Source organism: Triticum aestivum, chromosome 6A (genome assembly GCF_018294505.1).
Source record: "Triticum aestivum cultivar Chinese Spring chromosome 6A, IWGSC CS RefSeq v2.1, whole genome shotgun sequence".
Taxonomy (NCBI): Eukaryota; Viridiplantae; Streptophyta; class Magnoliopsida; order Poales; family Poaceae; genus Triticum; species Triticum aestivum.
In genome coordinates this window covers 56370850-56394054 of record NC_057809.1, presented here as the reverse complement: position 1 = coordinate 56394054, position 23205 = coordinate 56370850, and the positions used below count along the sequence as shown (strand labels likewise).

The 23205-nt window shown below is 48.8% G+C and overlaps 2 protein-coding genes across 2 annotated transcripts; one reads left to right on the top strand and one right to left on the bottom strand.

The window, feature by feature from the left end:
* The first annotated feature begins 1171 nt into the window (after positions 1–1171).
* On the top strand, positions 1172–3349 carry LOC123131990 (cell division cycle 20.2, cofactor of APC complex). The gene is made up of 5 exons (XM_044551729.1): positions 1172–1630; positions 1734–2012; positions 2119–2388; positions 2481–3071; positions 3166–3349. Exons 1-4 carry the CDS (start codon positions 1490–1492, stop codon positions 2937–2939), a joined length of 1149 nt encoding a protein of 382 aa, XP_044407664.1. The 5' UTR covers positions 1172–1489; the 3' UTR covers positions 2940–3071; positions 3166–3349.
* Positions 3350–4896: 1547 nt separating this feature from the next.
* On the bottom strand, positions 4897–7815 carry LOC123131987 (L-lactate dehydrogenase A). The gene is made up of 2 exons (XM_044551726.1): positions 7066–7815; positions 4897–5540 (listed from the first exon to the last, which is right to left on the bottom strand). Exons 1-2 carry the CDS (start codon positions 7693–7695, stop codon positions 5094–5096), a joined length of 1077 nt encoding a protein of 358 aa, XP_044407661.1. The 5' UTR covers positions 7696–7815; the 3' UTR covers positions 4897–5093.
* Positions 7816–23205: the final 15390 nt, after the last annotated feature.

The window sequence follows — 23205 nt, the reverse complement described above, 5'->3', positions numbered from 1 at the left end:
CATGCTGGATGCACATTTGGGGCACGAGTGAAACTTCATAGAGTAAGTATTTGGCTCGTCCGTGCTTGCCAATCTTGCCATCTTTTTTTGGTAGAATCTTCTTCGCATTTAGGGTCAGCTTCTGTTGCGGGCGATCATTTGAGCATTGCTACGCACACTACGTTGTGTGGACGATTTGCGCACGACGGCGTGGATCAACTTGTCCATTCATATCACCAAAGGTGCAGCGACAGCTGGATTGGCTTCGTGCAAGTTTCGTCTAGGCTATTCATCGTCCACAGAGCAGTTTCGCGATCATTTTACCGAGCTGGTTTGATTTACTAGTTCTCTGCCTGTGTTACTCGACTTGCGGTTTCTTCTCGACTTCCGGGTCGAATTGAATCGCTCTGTTTGCCCTAACCTTGTTTGATTCAATACGACCGTTGTTCTTGATGATTCCCGTATATTTTTTTCCAAAAAGCGGACCTTTTTTAAAATTTGGGAACAAAATTTGAAAACAGGAACATTTTTCTGAAATTCTGAACCAATTTCTGAAAAAGACAAACATTTTTTTTAAAATCCACAAACATTTTTTGAATATGTGAACAATTTTTGAAACGGGAACATTTTTGTAAATCTGAAAAAGTTTGAAAAATGTAACCATTTTATGTATTCATGAACAAAATTTGGAAAAGGGAAAAATTTTGAATTCTTTAGTTGAAATTTTTTCAAAACTCCGATTTTTTTGAAAATATGAACAATTTCGGAATCTTTGATTTGAAAATTGGAAAAACATTGAAACCCTGAACTTTTTTGAAAAGGTGAACATATATGAAAATTTCCAAATACATTTTGATAATACGAGAATTTTTTGAATTAGTGGGCCAAATTTGAAAACATGGACAATTTTTTGAAATCTGATAATCTTTTGGAGATACGAACTTTTTCAAAATTACCGAACTCTTTTAAAAACGCGAATTGGAATTTGTGAACAAGATTCGAAAATACGAATATTTTGGAAGTTTAAACATTTTTTAAATTTTCGAAACAACATTTTAAATTTACGGGAAACCCGACACGGTTCCCTAAAAAATAAAAAGAAAAATCGATTCGCGTGCGCGTTACGCGGTGCGGGTGCTAGCGAGAGATAACGCGGGAAACGGGGTACCCAACGGCTATTTCGCGCGCCCTTTCTTCTTCTTCGCCTCCCTCCTCCTCCAGTACTCTGCCGCCAAGCAATCCACATCCACCCGCCCCCAACGGATCCAACGCTCGCAGGAACGCCGTCTCGATCGCCAGCGAAGCTCTCCGGGATCCGCCTCGCGCCCAACGCCCGTTTGGTTGCTGGTCCCTGTCTCGTTTCTTGAATCTCGTCCGCGCGCGTGCTAGTCTCCAGGATCTCGTTTCTTGAATCGATTTGGCTTACGGTTTCTCGTCGATTTCCGCGTCGAATTGAATTGCTCTGTATGTCTTGAATCTTGTTCGCATCGATTGTTTCTTGCTGTTCTTGATGACTCTGACCGACATGACATCACCAGAGAGGAGCAGCGGGGGATGTGCGTCATCGTGGCCGCCGCTCCAGGAGGCCGGCTCCAGCCCCTACATGTCGTCGCTCTGCTCGCCGTCCGGCATCCCCGCCGTCAAGCGATATGTGAGTTCTGGATCCCGTGCCCCGTCTTTGCTGGTGCTCTGTGCGTGGAGGCCGTTCGACGAAATGCCTGCCTGAACGGGTGCTAAATCTTCTTGCTTTCCAGGGCGACAGGTTCATCCCCAACAGGTCCGCGATGGACATGGACATGACGCACTACCTTCTGACGGAGCCGAGGAAGGACAAGGAGAACGCGGCGACACCGTCGCCGGCCAGGGAGGCGTACCGGAGGTTGCTACCTAAGAAGCTGTTTAACAACCACACCAGGATCCTCGCTTTCCAGAACAGGCTGCCTGAGCCTGCCAACAACTTCCTCGCAGAGCTGCGTGCCGATGCGGCTTCCATCCAGGACAAACCGGCGAAGCAGCGTCGATACATCCCTCAGGTACGGCACGCTTTGTTGTGGTGGTGCTCATTGGTGTTCCAGTTTTAGTGCTGATTGGTCATGATTACTGACTCTATCTATGTACAATGTAAACCTGATGATGAAGTCCCCAGAGAGGATGCTGGATGCGCCAGGCCTCGTTGATGATTACTGCCTTAACCTGCTGGACTGGGGGAGCGCCAATGTGCTGTCGATTGCACTGGGCAACACGGTATACCTTTGGGACGCCTCAAGTGGCTCGACGTCTGAGCTCGTTACCGTTGATGAGGACGATGGCCCTGTCACTAGTGTTAGCTGGGCTCCTGATGGCCGCCACATTGCTATTGGCCTCGACTCCTCAGCTGTCCAGCTCTGGGATTCCACCTCTAACCGACTGGTAGGTCCTTTTTGGCCTCTCCTGTTGATGCTTTATTTTATTAGCAGCATAATTTTTATGTTTAGTCGCTGATCATTATTTTCATTCTGCAGCGGAGAATGCTGCAAGGTGTGCATGAGTCGAGAGTTGGTTCACTGGCATGGAACAACAACATCCTGACCGCTGGTGATATGGACGGCAAGATTGTGAACAATGATATGAGGATTAGGAACCATGCCGTGCAGACATACCATGGGCACCACCAGGAGGTGTGTGGACTTACGTGGTCAGGATCAGGGAAGAGGTTGGCCAGTGGTGGGAACGACAGCCTCCTCCACATATGGGATGTGTCTATGGCATCGTCTGCACAATCTACAGGTCGCACCCAATGGTTACACAGGCTTGACGACAACTTGGCTGCCGTGAAGGGGCTTGCATGGTGCCCATTTCAGAGCAACCTGCTGGCATCCGGCGGTGGCGTAGGTGACAGATGCATCAAGTTTTGGAACACACACATTGGCGCATGCCTTAACTCTGTTGACACTGGGTCACAAGTGTGTGCACTGCTCTAGAACAAGAATGACAGAGAGCTGTTGAGCTCGCATGGTTTCACGCAGAATCAGCTCGCCCTATGGAAGTACCCGTCGATGGTTAAGATGGCTGAACTCAATGGCCATGCTTACCCTGTCCTCTACATGGCCCAGGTGATCTTTGCTCCCTATGCTTTTTTGTAGCTAAGTTGACACATATTGTGTGCACAGATGGCTAATTATGGTTGTCTTTTGTTGACCTTTGCAGAGCCCTGATTGTTAACATGTATTGTATAAACTCATGTATGTGTACTCTAGTCCGCTCCTGATCTTTAGGATCTGAGCCCTCGCCCAGGCCTGCGTGCCACCTAGTTCGGGCTCCCTTGTAACTTCTTGTATAAATTGTACAGTCCGCATCCAAGGCAATACACAGAGCAAATTCTATCGCCTAACTCTGATGGTTGCACAGTGGCATCTGCTGCGGCAGATGAGGAACTGCGGTTCTGGAACGTCTTTGGGACTTCTGATGCTCCGAAGGCTACAGTCTACAGGGGAACGTTCAATTGTTATAATCACATCCGCTAGAGAGAAGTCGATATTATAACTCTGAACTACCACCAAAGTCTAATATCCAAACCCCCAAACTTCAAAACCGTCCACTTCAGTATGCCCGTAACTTATATTAGTTGCTACTTTTACATTGATCCAGATGAACGTCAAGACCAGTTTGATGTATTATACATAACAGATGTCGGTGATGTATAGTATTTTTTGTAATGAACTATGCACCGTCTCGAAAGCATGTGTCGTCCGAGAGAATTCGAACTGTTGCCTCTCAAACTATCTTGTGATGTTTCCTACTGACTCTGGTTTTGCTGTTGACATGTGAGAGGCCTGGAGGTGCTTCTCTTTTGGTTGCCTTCTTTATACAACTTGAAGCTATCATGTTCTGTGACCACTATTTGATCATGTTATTCTTTACAGGAAATACAACTTGCTTCTGCAATGGAACTTGGATATTCCCACCAGAAATCTAGCCTAGCAAAATTGGAGCAAAGCTTTACCTTCAGGTTAGATGTTTTCAGCTTCAAATGTTGGAGGATCTGATCTGATCCTTAGGTTGTACTCCCTCCGTTCGGAATTACTTGTCGTAGAAATGGATGTATCTAGATGTATTTTAGTTCTAGATACATCCAATTCCGAGACAAGTAATTCAGAGCGGAGGGAGTATATGTGATCGGCCACCAAACTGGAAAACCGAAGAACTCAGGCTGAGCTGCCTTGAAGAAGTACGGATCTTGGGCTTTGCAGGAACTGAGCATGAGGTCGCTCGTTTGAAACGGTTATTCAGCCGGGCAACAGTTCTCAAAAGGATGATGGTAACATTCCATGGCTCCTCCACTGAGAGCGACTTGAACTATGCAGCGTCTCCAAAGCATGTGTCGTCCGAGAGTGTTAAGGATGCGGTTATGCCATCACTAGTCACCAAGCGCGTTAAGGATGAATTCGAGCTGCGGAGGGCTGCCAGAGTGAGCCCAGGTGGCTTGGTGGAGGTGGATGATCTCTGCAGTTTTGGTCCCGGTGGAGGGATGTGTCCACTGTTGCCACATTTCCTATCCTTGTTGATCTCTGTAAAAACTCTGTTATTCCCTCTTGGCTTTGGCCTCTTAATACAAAAGACACAGCTTGTGTGTTCTTGAAAAAGTAATAGTTGTGTATTTTTGCTTTTAGTGATGGTTCAACTTGGAGATTGGGTGCAAAATTAGTATCAATTCTTTCATGCTTCATGTTGCCCTATTTGGAGATGCATATCTGGGTTGGTCTCATCTAATGTGAGATCCTATACTAGTACAGTACCTCCCGGAGTATCTATTAGGGTCAATAATCTAAGAGCATCTTCATACCTTGCTGCCTAAACTACAATGAGCCCAATAGATGGTTTATTGGCTTCTGTAGAAGCCTAGATGCTCTACACCATCCAAGATCCATCATCTAGCAATGCTGGCAAACAAGTCGCATTTTATTTCATGAAATTAAGAAGCGTTACATTACTAAATCATCCCTAAGAAAACACTCCAAAATTACACAAGCATTCTTGTGGCCGCAGCAGCAACAGAGCAACATATAGCAGTAGAGTTCTTGTAAACGCTCCAGGATTTTACAGTAAGTAGATGTAGATCAACTGGCGTTCCTCCGTCAGAGGTCGAGGAGCTGGCAGTTCTCCCAGAGCGTCTTGGCGGAGCGGCGGAGCTGCGCGGCCTCGGCCTCGGTGAGGTCCATCTCGGCGACGCCGAGGATGCCGCCGCGGCCAAGGCGGGCGGGCAGGCTGAGGAACACCTCGTGGCCGTCTGAGATGCCATGGAAGCCCGAGGCAAGGACAGAGACAGGGTGCACGCGGCGCTGGTCGCGGAGGAGGGAAGCAGCGAGGCTGGCGACAGAGTAGCCAATGGCCCAAGAGGTGTACCCCTTGAGGCCGATCACCTCGTAGGCGCCGCCCACCACGGCGCGCCGGATCCCCTCCAGCGCCGCCTCGTCGAAGTTCCGGTGGCTGTCGCGCAGCGACTTGAACGCCGGCATCCCGCCCACGCTGATGCTCGACCAGATCGCCACCGAGCTGTCGCCGTGCTCACCCACCATGTATGCCTGCACAGGGACCCGTTATATCTGCTTGGTTAGTTAGGGATCATTTCCAGTAGTCTATTATCAACGAGCATGCATCATTCTCCAACTGTGATAAAAATTCAGTCTTCTCCAACACATTCAATCCAATGTTGATTAATTTTCTCGGGGGGACAGAAACTCATCCCTAGGTTCAGAATTCTCAGATTACACTGGTACTCCCATCACATTACTAGGGAGTTGGGTACCATACATAAGTACTCAAATTCTTTCTGAAAAGAGATATTTATAGCATGATACCGATAGGTAAATATTCTATGTGATATTGATGCATTATAGGTTTATCTCAATTCGGCGTTTTCGTAATCAAATTCAGTAAACACTTGCGAATTGTGTACAAAACAAGACTGAACTTAAAGAATAACACTATACCATATGGTATTTGATTTCGTCATACTATATATATATATTTATATATACACACACACACACATTAGGAATTAAAAGACGGTTTCTTTGCCTTCAAGTAACATCACATTTTTCAGTTGCGTACCATTTCCACCAAAAAAATTGCGTAATGTTCTTAAGTAGATTTCACCTGCAAGTCATCTTTGATACGTACTGTTACTATAAATCAATTTAATGCTATTTTAAGTAAAGTGATGGCAAATGCTGTCATACTGTCCATTTATTTACTTTTGTAGATACCACGATCACCCATGCTGAATAGAAGTTCCATTTAGTAAATCTGTTATCTACTCCCTCCGTTCCTAAATACTTGTCTTTCTAGAGATTTCAACAAGTGACTACATACGGCGCAAAATGAGTGAATCTACACTTTAAAATATGTCTACATACATCCGTATGTTCAGTCCATTTGAAATGCCTAGAAAGACAAGTATTTGGGAACGGAGGGAGTAGTTTCAAATGTCGATGTAATTACTGTACTGATATGAACAGAGTAGCTATCGATCACCAAACACATGATCTAGGAGTGATTATCCACCTACCAGACAAACTAAGAAAGTCTAGCTTGTTCGGGGGAAAAACAACACGAAAGATTGCACGTCAAAAATCCTCTTTCATGGTTACTAATTCTGTAAAATCAAACATCGATCGATACTGAACCGAACCCAAGTTTACTGAAGTTGTTATCTAGTTTCAAATGTCACAATAATTTCCAACTACCGCACTTACCCAGCCATCCCATAGTTAATTAAACATATGGACAAAGTAGTAGGTATCGATCCACAAAACACATGATCCAAAAGTGATCAACAAGCCTGGCCGTTCGGAAAAATACAATATACGCACTACTGAATGTCGACACTGAGCTATACTAATGGACAGTGTCGCATGGTTAGACCAGTGAAGGAGAGGCACATGCTCCCACGGCGCCACCGCCGCGTGGCATCACCCTACTGACTGATTAGTGAGTACTGACTCCACTGTCCAATCCCGCGACGAGCTAGCTCGATGGAGCTAATGAATCATCAGAGATTCATGGATGGATTGAAGGATGGATTCAGGAGTGAGTTACAAGTATTACCTGCACGTCCTGCGCGTTGACATCGAGGTGCTCGGCGATGAGGAACCTGAAGCGGGAGGAGTCGAGGTTGGTGCCGGAGCCGATGACGCGGCTGGCGGGGAAGCCGGAGAGCCTCCATGCGACGTAGGTGAGCACGTCGACGGGGTTGGAGACGACGAGCAGCAGCGCCTCGGGGGAGTGCTCGGCGACGGGCGGCACGATCTTGCGGTAGAGGGCGACGTTCCGCTGCAGCAGGTTGAGCCTGGTCTCGCCGGGGATCTGCCTGGCCCCCGCCGTGACGATGACGAGGTCGGAGTTCCTGGTGACGGCGGCGTCGGTGCCGGAGACGATGCGGACGCGCGGGAGGAAGGCGGCGGCGTGCTGCAGGTCGAGCGCCTCGCCGCGGAGCTTGTCCGGGAGCGCGTCGACGAGCGCGATCTCGTCGGCCAGGTTCTGGGTGAGGATGGTCTGCGCGATGGCCATGCCCACGTTGCCGGCGCCGATGACGGAGACCTTGGTGAGGCGGCGGTGCGGGGCGGCGGAGGAGGTCGGGGTGGCCGGCGGGCAGCCGTCGGCCACGGGCCGGAAGAAGCCCGACGACGCGCCGCCGGAGTCGAAGCCCAGCTCCGACAGCGACGACGCCTTGTGCATCCTCCTCGACGGGGTGGGGAGGGGATGGGATGGGATGGGATGCTGGTCGGAAGAACAAATGCGGGGCCGGGATTGGGATCGGACGATGAACTTGAACTTGTTCTTGGTGGGGAATGGAATGGGAATGGCCAATGCCAGTTTATAAGCGAATCCTGGGAAAGTGAAACCGCTTATTGGTTACCGGTTTTGACTACTCGTGGTTTGGGACTTCACTTTATCAAGGACAGGAAGAAAAGTCCTCCAAACCGGGATTATTTTACGGCGGCTGCTACACGTAAACCGGCTGATGGCAGGGATTTTTAAACCGCCTTGCCAGCCGTTGATTTCCGTTGATTAGGGCCGCTTGATCTCTGGAGTGTGGACCATCACTTCCATCCCAAATAGCCCTATATCTCTCCCGCAACGACTCCAGCCAGCCAGCCATCGGAGATATGCACAACATTTTCGTTTCCCAGGTCGCGGTAGCCCCGTCACCGGTCATCTCTCGCCATGCACGGCCACGACTGCAGCCGCGGGATGCAACAATGACGCTGCTGCGACAATCCTTGAAACACCGGCAATGCTCCGGCGGCCTGGCAATGCTCCAACACAACACATGTGATGCTTCGTTGCAACACCGGCAATGCTCCGGCGGCCTGGCAATATGCTTCGTTGCAACATCGGTGATGCTTCGACGGCCCGACGATGCTCCATTGCAGCAATGGCGATGCTCCGATGGCCCCAACGATGCTTCACTACAGCATCGATGATGTTCCGACGTCCCGATAGCAACACCGGCGATGTTTTCTGCAAAACTCACTGAAGCATGCCTCTTTGCATGGCGTCGATGCCATCATGGCACACCTCGTCGTCGTCGAAGCATTTGTGCAATCGTCGACATGGTCGTGATTGTCGAAGCATCACCACGACCATTGAAGCATGCCTCATTGCATGGCCGCGGTGGTCGACGCTGTCATGGCATGGCTCGTCACCCTAGTCATTGAAGCATTGTCGTGGTTGTCGAAGTCATCATGGTCATGGAAGCATTCCCATTGGAGCGCGCCCTCGTCATGGTCGTCAAGGCATTTTCGTAGTTGTTGTGGTTGTCGAAGCATCACCATGACCATTGAAGCATACCCGTTGTATGGCCTTGATGGTCGATGCCGTTATGGCATGGCTCGTTGCCCTAGTCGTTGAAGCATTGCAATAGCTGTCGAAGTCATGATGTTCATGGAAGCATTCCCATTGAAGTGCGCCCTCCTCGTGGTCGTCAAGGAATTTTCACAGTTGTCGTGGTTGTCGAAGCATCGCCAGGACCATTGAAGCATGCCTCCGTTGCATGGTCGTGATGGTCGGACCGTCATGGCATGGTCGGTCACCCTAGTCGTTGAAGCATTGCCGTGGCCGTGGAAGTCATCACGGTTATGGAAGCATTGCCATTGAAGCGCGCCATCGCCCGTGGTCGTCAAGGCATTTGTACAGTTGTTGTGGTCGGCGAAGCATCGCCACGACCATTGAAGCATGCCTTGTTGCATGGCCACGGTTTTCAACACAGTCATGGCATACCTCGTCGCCCCGGTCGTCGAAGTCGTCACGGTTATGGAGGCATTGCCGCGGTCATTGAAGCTTCATCGCGGCCGTCAACCACGTCATGGTCGTTAAAGCTGTAAACGAGCCTAACTACCTCTGCATGCCGTTGTAGTCTCTCTAGTCTTTAGTTATGGCCTTGATGGTCGATGCTGTTATGGCATGGCTCGTTGCCCTAGTCGTTGAAGCATTGCAATAGCTGTCGAAGTCATGATGTTCATGGAAGCATTCCCATTGAAGTGCGCCCTCCTCGTGGTCGTCAAGGAATTTTCACAGTTGTCGTGGTTGTCGAAGCATCGCCAGGACCATTGAAGCATGCCTCCGTTGCATGGCCGTGATGGTCGGACCGTCATGGCATGGTCGGTCACCCTAGTCGTTGAAGCATTGCTGTGGCCGTGGAAGTCATCACGGTTATGGAAGCATTGCCATTGAAGCGCGCCATCGCCCGTGGTCGTCAAGGCATTTCTACAGTTGTTGTGGTCGGCGAAGCATCGCCACGACCATTGAAGCATGCCTTGTTGCATGGCCACGGTTTTCAACACCGTCATGGCATACCTCGTCGCCCCGGCCGTCGAAGTCGTCACGGTTATGGAGGCATTGCCGCGGTCATTGAAGCTTCATCGCGGCCGTCAACCACGTCATGGTCGTTAAAGCTGTAAACGAGCCTAACTACCTCTGCATGCCGTTGTAGTCTCTCTAGTCTTTAGTTAGGGCCTTGATGGTCGATGATGTTATGGCATGGCTCGTTGCCCTAGTCGTTGAAGCATTGCAATAGCTGTCGAAGTCATGATGTTCATGGAAGCATTCCCATTGAAGTGCGCCCTCCTCGTGGTCGTCAAGGAATTTTCACAGTTGTCGTGGTTGTCGAAGCATCGCCAGGACCATTGAAGCATGCCTCCGTTGCATGGCCGTGATGGTCGGACCGTCATGGCATGGTCGGTCACCCTAGTCGTTGAAGCATTGCCGTGGCCGTGGAAGTCATCACGGTTATGGAAGCATTGCCATTGAAGCGCGCCATCGCCCGTGGTCGTCAAGGCATTTGTACAGTTGTTGTGGTCGGCGAAGCATCGCCACGACCATTGAACCATGCCTTATTGCATGGCCACGGTTTTCAACACCGTCATGGCATACCTCGTCGCCCCGGCCGTCGAAGTCGTCACGGTTATGGAGGCATTGCCGCGGTCATTGAAGCTTCATCGCGGCCGTCAACCACGTCATGGTCGTTAAAGTTGTAAACGAGCCTAACTACCTCTGCATGCCGTTGTAGTCTCTCTAGTCTTTAGTTAGGGCCTTGATGGTCGATGCCGTTATGGCATGGCTCGTTGCCCTAGTCGTTGAAGCATTGCAATAGCTGTCGAAGTCATGATGTTCATGGAAGCATTCCCATTGAAGTGCGCCCTCCTCGTGGTCGTCAAGGAATTTTCACAGTTGTCGTGGTTGTCGAAGCATCGCCAGGACCATTGAAGCATGCCTCCGTTGCATGGCCGTGATGGTCGGACCGTCATGGCATGGTCGGTCACCCTAGTCGTTGAAGCATTGTCGTGGCCGTGGAAGTCATCACGGTTATGGAAGCATTGCCATTGAAGCGCGCCATCGCCCGTGGTCGTCAAGGCATTTGTACAGTTGTTGTGGTCGGCGAAGCATCGCCACGACCATTGAAGCATGCCTTGTTGCATGGCCACGGTTTTCAACACCGTCATGGCATACCTCGTCGCCCCGGCCGTCGAAGTCGTCACGGTTATGGAGGCATTGCCGCGGTCATTGAAGCTTCATCGCGGCCGTCAACCACGTCATGGTCGTTAAAGCTGTAAACGAGCCTAACTACCTCTGCATGCCGTTGTAGTCTCTCTAGTCTTTAGTTAGGGCCTTGATGGTCGATGCCGTTATGGCATGGCTCGTTGCCCTAGTCGTTGAAGCATTGCAATAGCTGTCGAAGTCATGATGTTCATGGAAGCATTCCCATTGAAGTGCGCCCTCCTCGTGGTCGTCAAGGAATTTTCACAGTTGTCGTGGTTGTCGAAGCATCGCCAGGACCATTGAAGCATGCCTCCGTTGCATGGCCGTGATGGTCGGACCGTCATGGCATGGTCGGTCACCCTAGTCGTTGAAGCATTGCCGTGGCCGTGGAAGTCATCACGGTTATGGAAGCATTGCCATTGAAGCGCGCCATCGCCCGTGGTCGTCAAGGCATTTGTACAGTTGTTGTGGTCGGCGAAGCATCGCCACGACCATTGAAGCATGCCTTGTTGCATGGCCACGGTTTTCAACACCGTCATGGCATACCTCGTCGCCCCGGCCGTCGAAGTCGTCACGGTTATGGAGGCATTGCCGCGGTCATTGAAGCTTCATCGCGGCCGTCAACCACGTCATGGTCGTTAAAGCTGTAAACGAGCCTAACTACCTCTGCATGCCGTTGTAGTCTCTCTAGTCTTTAGTTAGGGCCTTGATGGTCGATGATGTTATGGCATGGCTCGTTGCCCTAGTCGTTGAAGCATTGCAATAGCTGTCGAAGTCATGATGTTCATGGAAGCATTCCCATTGAAGTGCGCCCTCCTCGTGGTCGTCAAGGAATTTTCACAGTTGTCGTGGTTGTCGAAGCATCGCCAGGACCATTGAAGCATGCCTCCGTTGCATGGCCGTGATGGTCGGACCGTCATGGCATGGTCGGTCACCCTAGTCGTTGAAGCAATGCCGTGGCCGTGGAAGTCATCACGGTTATGGAAGCATTGCCATTGAAGCGCGCCATCGCCCGTGGTCGTCAAGGCATTTGTACAGTTGTTGTGGTCGGCGAAGCATCGCCACGACCATTGAAGCATGCCTTGTTGCATGGCCACGGTTTTCAACACCGTCATGGCATACCTCGTCGCCCCGGCCGTCGAAGTCGTCACGGTTATGGAGGCATTGCCGCGGTCATTGAAGCTTCATCGCGGCCGTCAACCACGTCATGGTCGTTAAAGCTGTAAACGAGCCTAACTACCTCTGCATGCCGTTGTAGTCTCTCTAGTCTTTAGTTAGGGCCTTGATGGTCGATGCCGTTATGGCATGGCTCGTTGCCCTAGTCGTTGAAGCATTGCAATAGCTGTCGAAGTCATGATGTTCATGGAAGCATTCCCATTGAAGTGCGCCCTCCTCGTGGTCGTCAAGGAATTTTCACAGTTGTCGTGGTTGTCGAAGCATCGCCAGGACCATTGAAGCATGCCTCCGTTGCATGGCCGTGATGGTCGGACCGTCATGGCATGGTCGGTCACCCTAGTCGTTGAAGCATTGCCGTGGCCGTGGAAGTCATCACGGTTATGGAAGCATTGCCATTGAAGCGCGCCGTCGCCCGTGGTCGTCAAGGCATTTGTACAGTTGTTGTGGTCGGCGAAGCATCGCCACGACCATTGAAGCATGCCTTGTTGCATGGCCACGGTTTTCAACACCGTCATGGCATACCTCGTCGCCCCGGCCGTCGAAGTCGTCACGGTTATGGAGGCATTGCCGCGGTCATTGAAGCTTCATCGCGGCCGTCAACCACGTCATGGTCGTTAAAGCTATAAACGAGCCTAACTACCTCTGCATGCCGTTGTAGTCTCTCTAGTCTTTAGTTAGGGCCTTGATGGTCGATGCCGTTATGGCATGGCTCGTTGCCCTAGTCGTTGAAGCATTGCAATAGCTGTCGAAGTCATGATGTTCATGGAAGCATTCCCATTGAAGTGCGCCCTCCTCGTGGTCGTCAAGGAATTTTCACAGTTGTCGTGGTTGTCGATGCATCGCCAGGACCATTGAAGCATGCCTCCGTTGCATGGCCGTGATGGTCGGACCGTCATGGCATGGTCGGTCACCCTAGTCGTTGAAGCATTGCCGTGGTCGTGGAAGTCATCACGGTTATGGAAGCATTGCCATTGAAGCGCGCCATCGCCCGTGGTCGTCAAGGCATTTGTACAGTTGTTGTGGTCGGCGAAGCATCGCCACGACCATTGAAGCATGCCTTGTTGCATGGCCACGGTTTTCAACACCGTCATGGCATACCTCGTCGCTCCGGCCGTCGAAGTCGTCACGGTTATGGAGGCATTGCCGCGGTCATTGAAGCTTCATCGCGGCCGTCAACCACGTCATGGTCGTTAAAGCTGTAAACGAGCCTAACTACCTCTGCATGCCGTTGTAGTCTCTCTAGTCTTTAGTTAGGGCCTGCTTGGATCCAAGGGACTATTTTTAGTCTGACTAAAAATAGTCTCTTTTAGAGGCTAAAGTTCCAAGCACCCCTGACTAAAGAGAGGCTAGAACTAGTCTTGAGGCTAAAACTTTTTAGTCACATGAAACCTATTAAAATATGTATTAGCCCTCTCTCTCCTCATTTAATTCATCTCCTTTAGCACATGCGAGTTCTGGATTGGATGGTTTGGAGGATAATAAATGCTCAATAACTTCATTTTAGTCTCTTTAATATTTGAATCCAAGCATGGGTGAGGCTAGCAAGTTTTAGTCCCACTACTTTTAGTCATGGGACTAAAACGTATCCAAGCACCCTCTTAGCTAGTCCACAGGGAGGTTGTTAGCCACGATTGAGTCTGCACTGACCGCATGCATGATCAATGAATGTCTCGGGTTGCATGCATGTTGGAGTCTGCACTGACCGCATGCATGATCAATGAATGTCTCGGGTTGCATGCATGTTGGCGCACGGCTTAGCAGCCTTTCTGCTGCATTGCAGCTCGTGGTCCTCTGTAACACCACGATGGCTCCGCCATGAAGCACCAACGGCCCGTTAAAAAAAAATGAAGCACCAGCCCGCGGTGGTCCCTATAGCATCTAGCGCCGGCAAGGAGCGGTGGCCTGGTGAGCACCAGCTCACCAGAGGAAGGCGCTTAGGGCATGGCCAATGCTCCATGCTGGAGTGCTGCCCCATGATCCACGTCGGATTAAAAAACATAGAAAGGAAAAGGATGCTGCTTGCAGAGCTGAACGGTCTCTTGCAGAAGAGGCTGGTGCTTCAATCAAAAAGGAGAAGAAAAGTAGAGGAAAGAGGCAAAATCACAGAGAAAGAGCACTATAGGACCACACAGGACATGTACAGCCATGGATTCAGAGTAAAAGGAATATCATAAGAGAGAGGATATGGGACGAACCAAATCAAGAATGAAGCTGATGCTTCATCTACTTTACTCCTACGTGGATGTTGGGGCAGCAGCATGGTGCTGCCCCCATTGTACATGCCCTTAGGTAGGTAGAGAGAGAGAGAGCGCGGAGGGGATCCAGAGCGCGAGGACACAACGAGAATGATTGGGCCGACTGCCGAGAGGAAGAAAATGGGAAGCGGTGCGCTGGTCCCATGTCACGTGGCGCATAAGGGGGCCCGCTTAGGATGCGGCAAAATCAGTCGGTTTAAAAGAAACGTTTCCCTTATTTTACTCGGGCAGTTGTGCTGGACAATGCCTACCATCCGACTTCCGCGTCCACGTACCGCCTCGCGAGTCGCCGCCTCAAGTCCACATTAGGGCATGTACAATGGTTCTATCTTAGCAATGCCACGTAAGATAAATGATGAGGTGGAGGAAAGAGAAATCATAAGAAAAAGCTTGTCTTCTCTTATTTAAGATAAGACAAGAGATGACCTCTTAGCACAATATGTCTCACCATATTTTTATGAATAACTAATTATTAAAGATAAGGCTAAGAGATGACCCATTGTAAACATGTATTTTTGTCATCTCTACATTACATGCAAGACTTAAGATAAGACTATGTTATCAACCATTATACATGCCCTTAGTCGTCTCCTTCATGACGTGGCCCCGGCCGTTCCTCTAAGCCCGGGGAGGGCCAATGCATAACCCCAGGGTGATGCCTCATATGTCATGATCGGATAACAGAAAAAGTAGATTTGGATGGGGAAGCGGAATCCTTTTTAGGAAACGAGTGCTTGAAAGAAAAAGTGTGGTCCGATGCATAAAGTTGAAAAGGTTGAAGTAAAGAGTATGGATGCATGTGTAATGAAAGTCACTTTTTATTTTTTGATGAGGCACACTAATAGTAGCTTGCATGGAAAAGAACCAATCAACATAGATGCTTCAAATTACTTTTTGGCATGAGGCATCTGTATCCATATGCCACCATTGTACATGCCCTAAGCCCGGGGAGGCCGGTTCTTTGTCACACCCTAGCTAGTTCATGCATTTAAAGTGCTTGCATCATGTTTAAATCATCAAAAACTTGGAAATGGGGATGACAGAACCCCAGCACCCCCTCTGAAACCAACTAGGATTTACTAAAAATATTTTCAATGAACCTGAAATGTTCTTTTAAAATGTTCATCATCTTTGCTTTGGTCCTAAACCTCTGACAAAAATGATGTACAATTTTATAGGTCATCCTAAGGTCACTGGATTAAATCTTTAGTTATTTGAATTCGGGCATTTAAAATACTAGTAAATATTTTGAATGCTCAAATAATCTTAAACTAAAATGTTTCATGTTGGATTTATTCCAAATAGGGGCCATGAGAAGTTTGGTGATTTTTGGAAGTACCTAGCTATTTTTAGAAGTGCCACAAACTTGCAGAAATAAAACAAAACAGAATTAAATAAAAAAGAGAAAACTTACATGGCCGCAACCCACCTCCCGGCCCACCTGGCGGCCCAGCACTGTGCTGGCCCATGCCAGCCAGCTGCTTCTTCTTCGCCAGCCAGGCAGGAGGGACACCACGACGCCGCCGAGCTCACCACGGCGCCAGCTTCTTGCCGCTTGCCCCTGATCGCGCTGGACGTCCTCCACGTCGCCCGCTCGACCGCCTGGACACCTCACTCTCCTCCTGCTCCTCTCTCTCACTCTTTCCTTGCCATGGCCGACGCTGTCGCGCCCGCGCCACCGTGAAACTCGCATCCACCGTCGTCCCTGCGCCGCGCTGCCGTGTCCACGAGCTCCGCCGTCGTCTGCTTTGTCGAGCTAGCCGAGCCCCGACCGCTCGCACGCTCCACTCCGTCTTCTTTGACCTCGTCTTCACCGAACGCCACCGGAGATCCCCTTCGCCGTCACCGTCGCACCAGTTCATCCCCGACCTCGCTGTCTGCCTCGTTGTGACTGCCGTAAGCCCAGCTACCTTCTACTCCTCTCCGTTTGCCTTCTCGAGCACCGCAGCGACCGCACCAAGCTCGACCGCACCCGTCGCTGCCACCACACGTCGCCGTCGTGGCCACAGCCACGTTGGCTCGAAACCGAGCACACCATCATCTTCACCGCACTCGCAGGAGCCCGTATCACCACTCCACGCACCTCACCGTGCCTCCTAGCGACGAGTTCAAGCTCGCCCGAGCTCCGGCGGCCACCACACTCGTCGTCGGTGACGTTTCCGGCCACCCCAGCTCCACCCACTGCCACCACTCGACGCAGCTCACTCCCCGCATCACGTAGATGTGCTCTGCCGTCGTTTTGGTCGCCGGAGCATAAATCCCGCATTGCCCCGTCGCGTTTGGCCTCGCCGGCGGCTAAACACCGGCGAGTTTGACCCCGCTGACCGCGTTTGACTCCGGGTGGGCCCAGTTTGACCCCCTGGGTCTATAACAAGTGGGACCCGCCTGCTAATTAAGTTAGGATTAGGACTAACTAAAAATTAGTTAAACTAATGACACTGACACGTGGGATCCACTGGCTGGGTTTGACCTGGACCGTCCCCGTTGACTGCTGACGTCACCCTGACGCAATGCTGACGTAGTAATCATTTATTGGATTTATTCTTATACAGGAAATTCCAGAAAATGTTCTAAACTTCAAAAATTCATAGAAACTAATCTGTAACTCCAAATGCAAAGATTTATATATGAAAAGTGATCAGAAAAATCCAATCTTTCCATCTGTAATGCTTTCATGCATGTCAGAACACTTTAACCTTGTTGTTTAAGTGAAACAAGCTAATGCACTAATATGACTTCATATCATGAGCTTTTATTTGAATCTTTGATTCAAATGGACTCAAACCAACATGTTTTAGAATGAATTAGCCAAAAAACACAACCATATTGCCATGTCATAGCATGCATCATATTGTTGCATATTTCCATGTGATGATTGTGTTTCGTTGTGTCTTTCGTGGTAGGTTCTGCCTCCGAGGATATCTACGAATATCCGACTGAAGGGTAGTACCCTACTACCACTCCATCAGGCAAGCAACCCCATTGATCATATCGATACAATCCCATGTTCTCGCTCCTGCTCTCATTTACTGCATTAAGACAACAACGTTTCAAACTGATGTGTGCTGCGGTAGTTGAACCCTTTCCTCTGCATGACCTTTCATTGCCACAGTAACTAGATGAAACCCACTAGCATGTGTAGGAGTTGATTGAGCCATGTCTATGTTTCCTACCTTGCTATGCCTGCTATGCTTAGAGTTGTGTCAGGTCTGGTTGATCTGGGTGATGGGCTAGAGTGAAATGAATATGTCGGTAATGTGAGTGATGTGTTGAACACGATTTGGTTAAGATATCGATGAGAGGCCATGTAGGAGTACATGGTGGGTTGTTTCATTGGAACCGTCCTTAAGCACCGAGATCTGTATGTGTGATTTAAGAACCAGTTACTACCATGCATTGGGATCCTTAATTGGCCCTCTCGGCTTCTTAACCACCCTAGTCCTTTGTCCAGGAGTTGCAACTAGTTTCTGGTATTTGTAGGATATGTGTTGGTGGCCGTGCGTAGCGCTGACCCTAGGGGTGGGCTATGATGCGGTAGATACACCGTGGCATGGTGTACCGAGTCACCCGTTTGGTGTCTCAGGAACCCTGTACACATCATTCGGGACCGTATGTGGAAACCTCGGCCGGACTCCCTGCGGATGGAACCTGGATAGGCGGTAAACCTGGACTAGAGACTTGAGTGTTTAGGTAGGCCGTGGCCGACACCCTCGTTGGGCTTCCGCTTGAAGGTTGCCGAGTACATGTCGTGTAAACGACGATAACTGGTGAGAGCGTGTATGAAGAAGTACACCCCTGCAGGGTTAACATCATCTATTCGAATAGTCGCGTCCGCGGTAAAGGACTACTTGGTTGCCTATACAGTTCATAGACAAGTAAATGGATACTCCTAAAAGCCTCAAGACAAGTGTGAGTGCCGTGGATGGCCCTTCCGTAGGATGACGGAGGAGGATCCTCGGTAGTGTATTGTTGTGGTGAGTAGTGGACTCGTGTGCGCAAAACATTTACAAGTTGCTATCTCGTAGGATAACTTAGCCAAAAGTCAAAGCTAGCTTGCTGCAATAACCCCAATACCCTTCTTGAGAATGCTGCATGCATAGTAGGATATGTTGTAAGACTTGCTGAGTACCTTTGTATTCATGTTTACTTAATTACTGTTGCAGAAGAGAACACCGCTCCCTCCGATGGGTTCTATGTAGATCTCGATGTTGACGAGTGACTTGCCACCCAGGTGGTGATCCTGAGCCGTGAAGGGCCTTGTAGATAGACAGGCTTTGTCAAGCCTTCTTGCTTTCTAGTTGTCTGTACTCAGACAAGTTTGCTTCCGCATGTGCTTGTATGTTTGTATGACTTGAGTGTCGAGTCGTGTGACCCCTACCTGTATGAACATATGATGTCAGGCTCTCTGGAGCCTTCTAAATAAAGTACTTTGAGTTGTAGAATTTTGTTGTGATGCCATGTTGTATTTACACATATCGAGCATATTGTGTGTATGTTTGAAATGCTTGGTATGTGTGGGATCCGACAACCTAGTCGTTTATCCTTGGTAGCCTCTCTTATGGGGAAATGTAGTCTTGTGCTTCCATGAGCCATAGTAGTCCGCTACAGCCCGGTTCACCGGAGTCCTGCTAGCCCAGCACTACTGCTCCGAAACACTTAGACTGGCCGGCATGTGATTCACTTCGTTCCTGTGTCTGTCCCTTCGGTGAAATGTCACACAAAGACATCCGGAGTCCTGTTAGGCTGCTACAGCCCGGGTTCCCGGAGTCCTGTTTGTTAGGAAACGTAGTAATTTCAAAATTTTCCTACGCACATGCAAGATCATGGTGATGCACAGCAACGAGAGGGGAGAGTGTTGTCTACGTACCCACGCAGACTGACTACGGAAGCATTGACACAACGTAGAGGAAGTAGTCGTACGTCTTCCCGATCCGACCGATCCAAGCACCGTTACTCCGGCACCTCCGAGTTCTTAGCACACGTACAGCTCGATGACGATCCCCGGGCTCCGATCCAGTAAAGCGTCGGGGAGGTGTTCCGTCAGCACGACGGCCTGGTGATGATCTTGATGTTCTACCGTCGCAGGGCTTCGCCTAAGCACTGCTACAATATAGTCGAGGTGGAATATGGTGGCAGGGGGCACCGCACACGGCTAAAGGAACGATCTCAATGATCAACTTGTGTGTCTAGGGGTGCCCCCTGCCTCCGTATATAAAGGAGCCAAGGGGAGGGGGCCGGCCGGCCAAGGAGGGCACGCCAAGGGAGTCCTACTCCCTCTGGGAGTAGGATTCCTCCCCCAATCCTAGTTGGAGTAGGATTCGCTGAGGGGGAAAGAGAGAGAGGGGGGCCGGCCACCTCTCCTTGTCCTAATAGGACTAGGGGAGGGGGGAGGCGCGCGGTCCATCTTGGGCTGCTCCTTCTCCTTTCCACTAAAGCCCATTAAGGCCCATACAGCTCCCGGGGGGTTCCGGTAACCTCCCGGTACTCCAGTAAAATACCGATTTCACCCGGAACACTTCCAATATCCAAACATAGGCTTCCAATATATCAATCTTTATGTCTCGACCACTTCGAGACTCCTCGTCATGTCCGTGATCACATCCGGGACTCCGAACTAACTTCGGTACATCAAAATGCATAAACTCATAATAACTGTCATCGTAACGTTAAGCGTGCGGACCCTACGGTTCGAGAATAATGCAGACATGACTGAGACACATCTCCGGTCAATAACCAATAGCGGGACCTGGATGCCCATATTGGCTCCTACATATTCTACGAAGATCTTTATCGGTCAGACCGCATAACAACATATGTTGTTCCCTTTGTCATCGGTATGTTACTTGCCCGAGATTCGATCATCGGTATCCAATACCTAGTTCAATCTCGTTATCGGCAAGTCTCTTTACTCGTTCCGTAATACATCATCTCGCAACTAACTCATTGGCTGCAATGCTTGCAAGGCTTATGTGATGTGCATTACCGAGAGGGCCCAGAGATACCTCTCCGACAATCGGAGTGACAAATCCTAATCTCGAAATACGCCAACCCAACATCTACCTTTGGAGACACCTGTAGAGCTCCTTTATAATCACCCAGTTACGTTGTGACGTTTGGTAGCACACAAAGTGTTCCTCCGGTAAACGGGAGTTGCATAATCTCATAGTCATAGGAACATGTATAAGTCATGAAGAAAGCAATAGCAACATACTAAACGATCGGGTGCTAAGCTAATGAAATGGGTCATGTCAATCAGATCATTCAACTAATGATGTGACCTCGTTAATCAAATAACAACACCTTGTTCATGGTTAGGAAACATAACCATCTTTGATTAACGAGCTAGTCAAGTAGAGGCATACTAGTGACACTAAGTTTGTCTATGTATTCACACATGTATTATGTTTCCGGTTAATACCATTCTAGCATGAATAATAAACATTTATCATGATATAAGGAAATAAATAATAACTTTATTATTGCCTCTAGGGCATATTTCCTTCACTGTTAGCCCAGTTGCTACAGCCCAGTGATACGTCTCCAACGTATCTATAATTTTTGATTGCTCCATGATATATTGTCTACTGTTTTGGACATTATTGGGCTATTATTTTTGGGACTAACCTATTAACTGGATACCCAGCCCAGAATTGCTGTTTTTTGCCTGTTTTAGGGTTTCGAAGAAAAGGAATATCAAACGGGGTCCAAACGGAATGAAACCTTCGGGAACGTGATTTTCTCACCGAATACAACTCAGGAGACTTGGACCCTACATCAAGCCAATCAACAGGAGGCCACGAGGTAGGGGGCGCGCCTACCCCCCCAGGCGCGCCCTCCACCCTCGTGGGGCCCCTGTTGCTCCACCGACGTACTTCTTCCTCCTATATATACCCACGTACCCCCAAACGATCAGATACGGAGCCAAAACCCTAATTCCACTGCCGTAACTTTCTGTATCCACGAGATCCCATCTTGGGGCCTGTTCCGGAGCTCCGCCTGAGGGGGCATCGATCACGGAGGGCTTCTACATCAACACCATAGCCTCTCCGATGAAGTGTGAGTAGTTTCCTTTAGACCTATGGGTCCATAGTTAGTAGCTAGATGGCTTCTTCTCTCTTTTTGGATCTCAATACAATGTTCTCCCCCTCTCTTGTGGAGAACTATTCGATGTAATCTTCTTTTTGCGCTGTGTTTGTTGAGACCGATGAATTGTGGGTTTATGATCAAGCCTATCTATGAATAATATTTGAATCTTCTCTGAATTCTTTTATGTATGATTGGTTATCTTTGCAAGTCTCTTCGAATTATTAGTTTGGTTTGGCCTACTAGATTGATCTTTCTTGCAATGGGAGAAGTGCTTAGCTTTGGGTTCAATCTTGCGGTGTCCTTTCCCAGTGACAGTAAGGACACAAGGCACGTATTGTATTGTTGCCATCGAGGATAACAAGATGGGGTTTTCTTCATATTGCATGAGTCTATCCCTCTACATCATGTCATCTTGCTTAAGGCGTTACTCTGTTTTTAACTTAATACTCTAGATGCATGCTGGATAGCGGTCGATGAGTGGAGTAATAGTAGTAGATGCAGGCAGGAGTCGGTCTACTTGTCTCGGACGTGATGCCTATATACATGATCATACCTAGATATTCTCATAACTATGCTCAATTCTGTCAATTGCTCAACAGTAATTTGTTCACCCACCGTAGAATACTTATGCTCTCGAGAGAAGCCACTAGTGAAACCTATGGCCCCCGGGTCTATCTTTATCATATCAATCTCCTACTACTTAGTTATTTACTTTGCTATTTACTTTGCCTTTATTTTACTTTGCATCTTTATCATAAAAATACCAAAAATATTATCTTATCATATCTATCAGATCTCACTCTCGTAAGTGGCCCTATAGGGATTGACAACCCCTATTTGCGTTGGTTGCGAGGATTTATTTGTTTTGTGCAGGTATGAGGGACTTGCGTGTAGCCTCCTAGTGGATTGATACCTTGGTTCTCAAAAACTGAGAGAAATACTTATGCTACTTTGCTGCATCATCCCTTCCTCTTCGGGAAAAACCAAGGCAGTGCTAAAAGAGGTAGCAAGAAGGATTTCTGGCGCCGTTGCCGGGGAGGTCTACGCAAAAGTCAACATACCAAGTACCCATCACATACCCTTATCTCCCGCATTACATTATTTGCCATTTGCCTCTTATTTTCCTCTCCCCCCAATTCACCCTTGCCATTTTATTCGCCCTCTCTCTCTATCCTATCTCTCTATCCTCCTTCTCTATTTGCCCTTTTTGTCCGCTTGCTTTTTGTTTGCTTGTGTGTTAGTTTGCTTGTTTATCGTGATGGCTCAAGATAATACTAAATTGTGTGACTTCACCAATACCAACAACAATGATTTTATTAGCACTCTGATTGCTCCTTTTACCGATGCTGAATCTTGTGAAATTAATACTGCTTTGCTGAATCTTGTCATGAAAAATCCGTTCTCCGGCCTTCCTAGCGAAGATGCCGCTACCCATCTAAATAGCTTCGTTGATTTGTGTGACATGCAAAAGAAGAAAGATGTGGACAATGATATTGTTAAATTGAAGCTATTTCCTTTTTCGCTTAGAGATCGTGCTAAAGCTTGGTTTTCGTCTTTGCCTAAAATAGTATTGTTTCATGGAACAAGTGCAAAGATGCTTTTATCTCTAAGTATTTTCCTCCCGCTAAAATCATCTCTCTTAGAAACGATATTATGAACTTTAAGCAACTTGATCATGAACATGTTGCAC

Coding starts and splice junctions, on each gene's coding strand:
- LOC123131987 (XM_044551726.1), bottom strand. CDS start 7,695: ATGCACAAGGCGTCGTCGCTGTCGGAGCTGGGCTTCGACTCCGGCGGC. Junction 5,541..7,065: donor TCAACGCGCAGGACGTGCAG/GTAATACTTGTA, acceptor GTCCCTGTGCAG/GCATACATGGTGGGTGAGCA.
- LOC123131990 (XM_044551729.1), top strand. CDS start 1,490: ATGACTCTGACCGACATGACATCACCAGAGAGGAGCAGCGGGGGATGT. Junction 1,631..1,733: donor TCCCCGCCGTCAAGCGATAT/GTGAGTTCTGGA, acceptor CTTGCTTTCCAG/GGCGACAGGTTCATCCCCAA. Junction 2,389..2,480: donor ATTCCACCTCTAACCGACTG/GTAGGTCCTTTT, acceptor TTCATTCTGCAG/CGGAGAATGCTGCAAGGTGT.